Source organism: Papaver somniferum, unplaced genomic scaffold (assembly GCF_003573695.1).
Source record: "Papaver somniferum cultivar HN1 unplaced genomic scaffold, ASM357369v1 unplaced-scaffold_29, whole genome shotgun sequence".
Lineage (NCBI taxonomy): Eukaryota > Viridiplantae > Streptophyta > Magnoliopsida > Ranunculales > Papaveraceae > Papaver > Papaver somniferum.
In genome coordinates this window covers 2,904,390-2,912,375 of record NW_020639929.1, presented here as the reverse complement: position 1 = coordinate 2,912,375, position 7,986 = coordinate 2,904,390, and the positions used below count along the sequence as shown (strand labels likewise).

General features: G+C 41.3%; 1 protein-coding gene across 1 annotated transcript; it reads right to left on the bottom strand.

Annotated features, from left to right (window-relative positions):
* Positions 1-6,294: 6,294 nt before the first annotated feature.
* Positions 6,295-7,512, bottom strand: LOC113341414 (F-box protein At5g07610-like). Its single transcript, XM_026586298.1, has one exon. The coding sequence runs from the start codon at positions 7,510-7,512 to the stop codon at positions 6,295-6,297; it is 1,218 nt and encodes a 405-aa protein (XP_026442083.1).
* Between the last annotated feature and the right edge of the window lie 474 nt (positions 7,513-7,986).

Genomic DNA, 7,986 nt, shown 5'->3' with positions numbered 1-7,986 from the left:
ACCCGGCAGAGAGAATGCATCCTGTATTTACTCTCTAAAAGGCCTTGCCATGGCTTCAAAACTACCTCGACGCTACAAAGGATGTCCTTGATTGAACTTGAAAAGCGAACTAGATTTCATGAGTTGAAGAATGAGCTCTCCAAGGATAATGCATTTGGATCCGAAGGGAAGAAGAAGTTGGAAGCTGAATCTCTACTTAAAAAGGCGCTGCATATGAGCCCTTCAAAGACGCATTTGGAACTAAAGGGAGGAGGAAGCGTCCAAAGCTCTTGGCAGACAATTACGAATCTCTACTTAAAAAGGTCAATCAATCTCAAGATGCATATGAGGAAACCGCTGCTGCCAGTCCATTTGTAAAAGGTTGCGAACGTTTTGGTAACAGCAGCAGCTAGAATGTTTATTTATTATGCTGGTCTGTTTATGTCCTGCCCGTTCATCTGGGACTCTGGTCTGTTGCTGTTACAGAGTCCTACGTCTCTTTTGTTCGTCCACCTTCAATTATGAAGCTGTCGGTAGAGTACTTGGACTGAAGTATGTGCTTATGATGCTCTGCGAATGGACAATCTCGTTTTACACTGATGCAGTGATGCTATTACTCTCTTTTATGCCGTATAGGCGTATACTTTTAAACTAAAAACTTGAGAATACAGGGAGAAATTTGGAGGACACATGGTATTACAAAAGAAAAAAATCCACCTATTTTAATTTTGGTAAGGAACATCTTTCATTATGCCACATCTTAGTCAACTTCATCATCGCTAAAGATGAAAATTGCAAAGCAGATAAAGATATGAATTCTTGGATGACCGAGTGGGAGTGGAGGGCTCAATTGGTACGACCATCCCACAGGCGACCGAGGCAAGATTAAAAGGTGCAAATAAGGAAATGAAAGCATTAGAAGAGGACTAGTTCTCTAAAAAGGTGCAAAATATCAGTATCTTTCCTATTCCTGCACAAAATGTTGAGAATAGCCAGGCATTGGTCGCATGCTGAGAGTCTTGTGGGGATCAGAGCTTCTATGACAATGCTGCAGCTACGAGAATATATTCTTACCTGTTAATCCAAGGGCCTAGCTTTCACCCTTTTTGCAGGGAAGTCTACTATAGATAGAAAACATAGTTATTCTTTGTTGGGGGGTTGGGGCACACAGTAGATTCACCACTACTGGTGTTTCCATCAGGAGATCTGGGCTCTCGAATCCCAGAAACCATAAGTTAAGTCTAGAGAAAAATGAACTAATTTCCTAACCCTGCTAATCCACATTTCTATTTTTATCATCTTCAAAGAACAAGCTTAAAAAGCTCTATTAGGAGTTTGAGTATCAGACTAGTTGGAGCACAGCTTTAGATGGGTTCTCAATCGATGATGAGAAACACCAAAATGAATTCTTTTTATTCATGTACATTAGGGTTACAGGCTACATTATAGGAAAGAATCTTCTAAGGTTAATAACAGAATATATGCAAATATACTCAAGGATGGAAAGCTCTAACAGTGTGCACATCATGTGCACATACGTAAAACAGTGTGTGCACATACTCAAACAGTTGTCCTAACATTCCCCCTCGTTCCATGCGGGTGTTGGCAAACAGTAAGCAAGGAACGCAAGGATAGAAAACGATCTTTAGGCAGAGCCTTAGTGAATATATCAGCAAGCTGGTTCGTCGAAGAAACAAAGCGAACGATAAGTTGTCCCTTCTGAACACGTTCTCGAACGAAATGGTAGTCTATCTCAATGTGTTTGGTTCTGCCATGAAAAATAGGGTTCATAGTTAAGTAGTTTGCACCTAAGTTGTCACACCACAGAACCGGAGGAGTACGAATGGGAGTCTGTAATTCGTGAAGAAGAGACTCAACCCACATGAGTTCAGCTGTAGCAGTTGCCAGTCCACGGTACTCAGATTCCGTGCTGGATTTAGACACCGTCTTCTGTTTTCGTGAACTCCAGGAGATGATGTTAGGGCCAAGGAAGACACAGTAGCCACTTGTAGAACGTCGATCCGTAGGATCACCTGCCCAGTCCGCATCAGTATAAGCTGAGAAGTTGAGTTGCAAAGAGGAACCTCGTCGAAGAAATATACCATGAGTAGACGTATCCTGCAGGTATCGAAGAATTCTTTTCATAAGAAGGAGATGTGCAGTCGTAGGGGCGTGCATAAATTGACACACTTTGTTTACGGCAAAGGAAATTTCAGGCCGTGTAAGGAGTAAATATTGCAGACCGCCAACAAGACTACGGTAATATGTCGGATCAGTGAGAGTAGAACCATCAGTTGGATGTAGATTAGTAGAGGTACTGAGAGGAGTCACAACAGGCTTAGCACCATGCATATTTGCACGTTGAAGAAGATCCTCAATGTAACGCCTTTGAGAGAGAAATAAGCCTGTGGAAGTCCAGGTAGCTTCGACACCAAGAAAGAAAGACAGCTGACCAAAATCCTTTAGAGCAAATTCCTGATGAAGCTGTGATTTGAGTTTGTCTAAACAAGAGATATTCGAACCTGTAAGAATGATATCATCGACGTAGACCAGGAGAAAAGTAGTTTCCCCAGAAGAGTGTCGGATAAACAAAGATGTATCATCTTTAGAGATTACAAACCCTAATTTCTGCAAAAACAAGCTGAAACGATGGTACCACGCCCTCGGAGCTTGTTTTAAGCCATAAATAGATCGATGTAGCTTGCATACATGTTTTGGAAAAAGAGGGTCAGTATATCCCGGTGGCTGCTTCATATAGACTTCTTCATCAAGAAAGCCATTTAAGAAAGCATCTTGAATGTCGAGTTGCTGCACTGGCCAGTTGTATGTCAAGGCAAGTGTGAGAACAACACTAATGGTGCATGGTTTAATTACTGGGCTGAAGGTCTCCCCATAATCAATGCCAAACTGTTGTTTAAAGCCCTGAGCAACTAAACGAGCTTTGCGTCGTTCAATGGTGCCGTCTGCTTTGCGCTTTATGCGGAAAATCCATTTGCTTCCAACCACATTCATGCCAGGAGAGTAAGGAACCTTGGTCCATGTTCCATTTTTCATCAAAGAGTTGTATTGATCATCCATTGCGCTGCACCATTTGGGATCCGCTTTAGCCTGTGTATAACAGCTAGGTTCAAAAAGATCATCAGTAAGTTTTGCATGTTTGGAGGCTAGGAGAACCTTGGGTTTAAAGATACCATCTTTGGCTCGGGTAACCATGCCATGGTTATTGAGAACAGCAGGTGGTGGCAAAGTGGTAGTAGAGGGTGAGACATTAACTGGTCGAACAGAATGGGAGTTACTGGAGTCTGCAGTAGAACGGAGTGAGGGTGGTGAGGAGGCAGAAGAGTTATCAGAAGGAGATGTTGAACTAGGTATGGCAGCAGGCATATTTGAGTCAATGGATGGATTGGAAGAAACGGTCTGATGCAGCGGAGAGCCATGACGAGCATCTGTGAGACTGTGTTCTATAGGAGGACTATGATTAAGTATGGTGCTGGACGGAGAAGGTAAAGGTACAAAGTGTGGGATAGAAGACTGTACCTGGTCCGGTCGAGAAGAGGAAGGTAGTTCAGTGGCAGCATAAGGAAACGAGTCCTCCACAAACACAACATGTCGAGACCAATAGATTCGACCAGTAGATACATGAAAACATTTGTAACCCTTTCTAGCAGAGTCGTACCCAAGAAAGACACATGCGGAAGAACGCGACTCAAGTTTATTGGAGCGGTAGTCCCGTAAGTGAGGAAAACACAAACACCCAAAGGTTTTTAGGGATAAGTAATCCGGAACCTTATTAAAAAGCAGCTCATATGGAGAGCGAGACCCTGTTGATGAGGACGGAACTCTATTCATGAGAAAACAAGCCGTAAAAAATGCATCATACCAAAATTTCACCGGAACAGATGCCATGGATAACAAGGTTAGACCAGTTTCCACAATGTGGCGATGGCGTCGCTCTACTAGGCCATTTTGAGGAGATGTGTGTGGGCAAGATAACCGATGAAGAGTTCCACTTTCACGAAGTAGTGGTTTAATACGGTGATACTCGGTTCCGTTATCAGTTTGAAACATTTTGATTTTAGTGTTGAAAAGATTTTCCACATGTTTAGAGAAGGAAATGAATATAGAAACAACGTCTGTTTTTGAATGCATGGGATATATCCATGTAAAACGGCTAATGGCATCCACAAAAAGAACATAATATCGATAACCTTCATTAGAAAGAGAGGGTGCAGGCCCCCAAACATCAGAGATAACCAAATCCAAAGGTTTGGAGTAAACAGTGGTACTAGAATGAAAGGGGAGTTTATGACTCTTATTTTCTAGACAAGATTGACAAAAAGAAATACGAGAATTTAATACTGGAAGCTTATGGCGAGATAGAACAGACTTGACAGTTCTTAACATGGGATGTCCTAAACGATTATGCCAACACTGTAGGGTCGTCCGTTCCCCTACTAGAGCAGTAACTGAGGAAACAGGACTCAGCGTATATAGACCATCCTTAAGTATGCCCTGAAGAACTACCTTCCCCGTTCGCAGATCCTTCACAAGACAACAAGAGTCATTAAACTCAAACAGAACTTTATTGTCCCGACAGAACTGAGAGACAGATAAAAGATTGTGTGAAAGATGAGTAACATATAAGGTATTAGAGAGACGAAAATTTCGAGTTGGAGTAGGCAAGAGAGCCGAACCTGTATGAGAAATACCAAGATGTGAACCACTAGCCACCTTTACCTGATCTGGTCCGGTATACTCAGTAGGAGCATGAAGATTGGATATAGCATTGGTCATGTGGTGTGATGCACCACTGTCAGGAAGCCAGTCATATGTATATGTGCTGGAAGGAGTGGCAGCATAAGCTGCTGGTGTAGATCCTTGAGAATTAGGCCGCGAGTTTCTAAGGAATGGTTGCTTTCGAGGAGGCTTGTAGGTTCTATCAAAACGCTTGAAGCAGTCTTGAGCAACATGACCAGACTTACCACACAGCTGACAGATAACATCAGCAACTGAAGACGAGACCTTTCCATGATTTTGAGTCGACTTCACCGCGTTTGCTTGAGGTAACACGATGGACTGATTCTGTTTTTCAACACGACGTTCATAAGATAAAAGGTGAGTCTCAAAAGTTTGAACAGTAAAACGATCCATGGAAGTTTGAAGAGATGCATAAATCGTTTCAAAAGAGGAATCAAGTCCATCAAGGAGGATATGACGAAGCTCCATATCAGACACAGGATGACCGGCTGCAGCAAGAGAGTCAGCAAGACGATTTGCATGGGCTAAATAATCAGTCATAGAGCGATTTCCTTTTTGAAGGTGCTGAAGTTCACGGTGTATTGCTAAAACATTGGCCTCAGATTTTGAGGCAAGCAGTTCATCAATCTTAGTCCATGCAGCAGCACATGTGGTGCAGGCACGCACTTTAGCAAGAATAGCTGGTGAAAGAGAGGAGAACAGCCATCCAAGAAGAATCTTATCTTCACGTACCCAGCTGATATAGGCAGGGTTAGGAGCATTGTTGAGAACTTTCGGTGGAGATGCTTGAGATCCCGTAAAATAGTGTTCAAGAGCATACCCTTGAAGATAGGGTTCAAACTGTGCTTTCCAAAGCAACAGATTCATAGAGTCAAGCTTAATGGTGATAGCATTCTGCAAGACTGTCATGGCCGTTTTGAAAGAAGAGTTAAGAGAAACGGATGCAGATAAAGAGATGGAGTCAGAAGTGGAAGAAGTGGCCATTGGATCGAGGAGAGGCTGATACCAAGTTGGAGCACAGCTTTAGATGGGTTCTCAATCGATGATGAGAAACACCAAAATGAATTCTTTTTATTCATGTACATTAGGGTTACAGGCTACATTATAGGAAAGAATCTTCTAAGGTTAATAACAGAATATATGCAAATATACTCAAGGATGGAAAGCTCTAACAGTGTGCACATCATGTGCACATACGTAAAACAGTGTGTGCACATACTCAAACAGTTGTCCTAACAAGACTAAACAAAATTCTAAAGATAGAAGAAACCGATCACAGAAACAGTGTACTGCAAAAGTTAACAGATAAACAGACATCAAATACAATTGTTTTCTGTGATAAAATAGACTGGAAGTTTCTTGATAAGAAGTAAGAGAGTTAATTACTTCCCTAAACCCGCCAAATTAAGAACATTAAGCCTAAAAAACAAAAATTAATCTTGATATCCTTGGATTTAAAAGGAAATTTAGTGCATCTAAGGCATAGGGTCTGTCGTTGAGTTCTTGAGCACACAATTAGGAAAATTAAAAATAGCTAAAAAGAAACAAATGAATACCTCAGTTTGAAATGCAAAGATCACTTGAAAGCGCATTCCAAGATGGCGCTGGAAGTACTGTTGGCATCGGCTTTAGCACAAACGGCCCTAACCTCCCATTTCTGTATAAATGTCCGATATCCACGCAAAGCTCTTCAAAGCTTCTCGTTTGGATATTCAACCCCCAAACCCAATGCTTCCAACTGAGGAAAACAATATTACGGTCTACTGGACTGAAACCTAAGACTTGGATTCTTACAGCTCTACCTCTCTCAGAAGACAGTTCTGTTACGATATTGTCTATCGAAATCGAAATATCAAAGTGCAATATTTGCCACTTGACCCCATCGAGCACCCATACATTCATAGTCACTGCCCTGTCTGTCCATCTAACTTTAGCGTAGCAGACCCAGCCTTCAGACTCCCCAATTCGACAATTGTTACCATACTCAGCATCATCATACCTTACATCTGGCAAATTAATCAAACTACATCGATGTCCATTACTTTGGGTTTTCTGATTGAGATCGTAAACTATCATTCTATTCCCCTCTTCAATCCATAATAAAACACCCTTATGGATAACAACCTTTTCCCAATCACACCATCCCCACACGACATTTTCATCACATGAAACTTGAAAACTTTTCCATTCACCCAGATCAGAACAAAAAACATTAACATTAAATATCTTTGAAGGCTCATCAAATTTGGGGATACATACAACCCTAAAACGACTTGTGAATGATGATGAATACTCGCAAAAATATCCAGTAATTTCCCCGTTAGCCCGGGGACACGGTGATGAAGGAAGGTAAACCCATTTTTGAGTTAGTGGATTACAAACAAGATACCTCTCCTGACCATCTGACCAGGAATCACAAAGTACCAAACCATTACTAGAACCTAAGAGGCATAGATAAGCTGGTTTTTGATTTTTAATAAACTTAAAATTAAACAAATGTTCGTTTCTAGACATGAAATCTGAATGCAATTCATGATATCCTGTTCTAAATCTCCAAGGTTTTGCTTTATCAGCATCTTCTTGAGTAATCATATGATAGTGTATCCATGGGAGAGACTTGTAATTGAGCTGAAACCACTTGATAAAGAAATTAGGGTTTGAGAGGTTAGATAACCATGCCTTGGATAAACAATTAGACTTGTAGATCGAGTTCAGAGGGAGATGAGCAAAGATCTCAATCAAGATATCATCTGTTAATGAAGTAGAAGAAACCATCGCCAACAGTGAAGAGATTGGAAAACCCTAGAAAAATATTTGCCGTGACTGAGAGAGGGGCGGGAAGAGGAGTCAGGAACCAATATATCTAACGTAGCCGAAGGAAATAACTAGGCCTTATTATATCGGCTTCACTATTTCCTAAAATTACAAAGATGCGACATGGCGTAACTACAATCACTCTGCTATCTAATGAAGCCATGTCAGCATTCCTAGACATGTCATCACCATGACCCTGCACACCCTTTCATAATAGGCCGGAATGAACCGTTGCCTTTCACACTGTTTGGAAGAACAAAGAGGAATGAAGACGCAGTCTCTCTTTGTAAAACAACGTATAAAAATTAATTCGCACACTTCATACAATTTCGAACATCAATCCACGGAATCTTTCTATGATGAGGATGCCAACATGTAATTACTCATATCAACTTACAGAAATGAAAAGATTCATTTTGTTGACAAGGAGACCAA

Bases quoted from the DNA above. Each gene is read 5' to 3' on its own strand.
- LOC113341414 (XM_026586298.1), bottom strand. From the start codon at position 7,512: ATGGTTTCTTCTACTTCATTAACAGATGATATCTTGATTGAGATCTTT.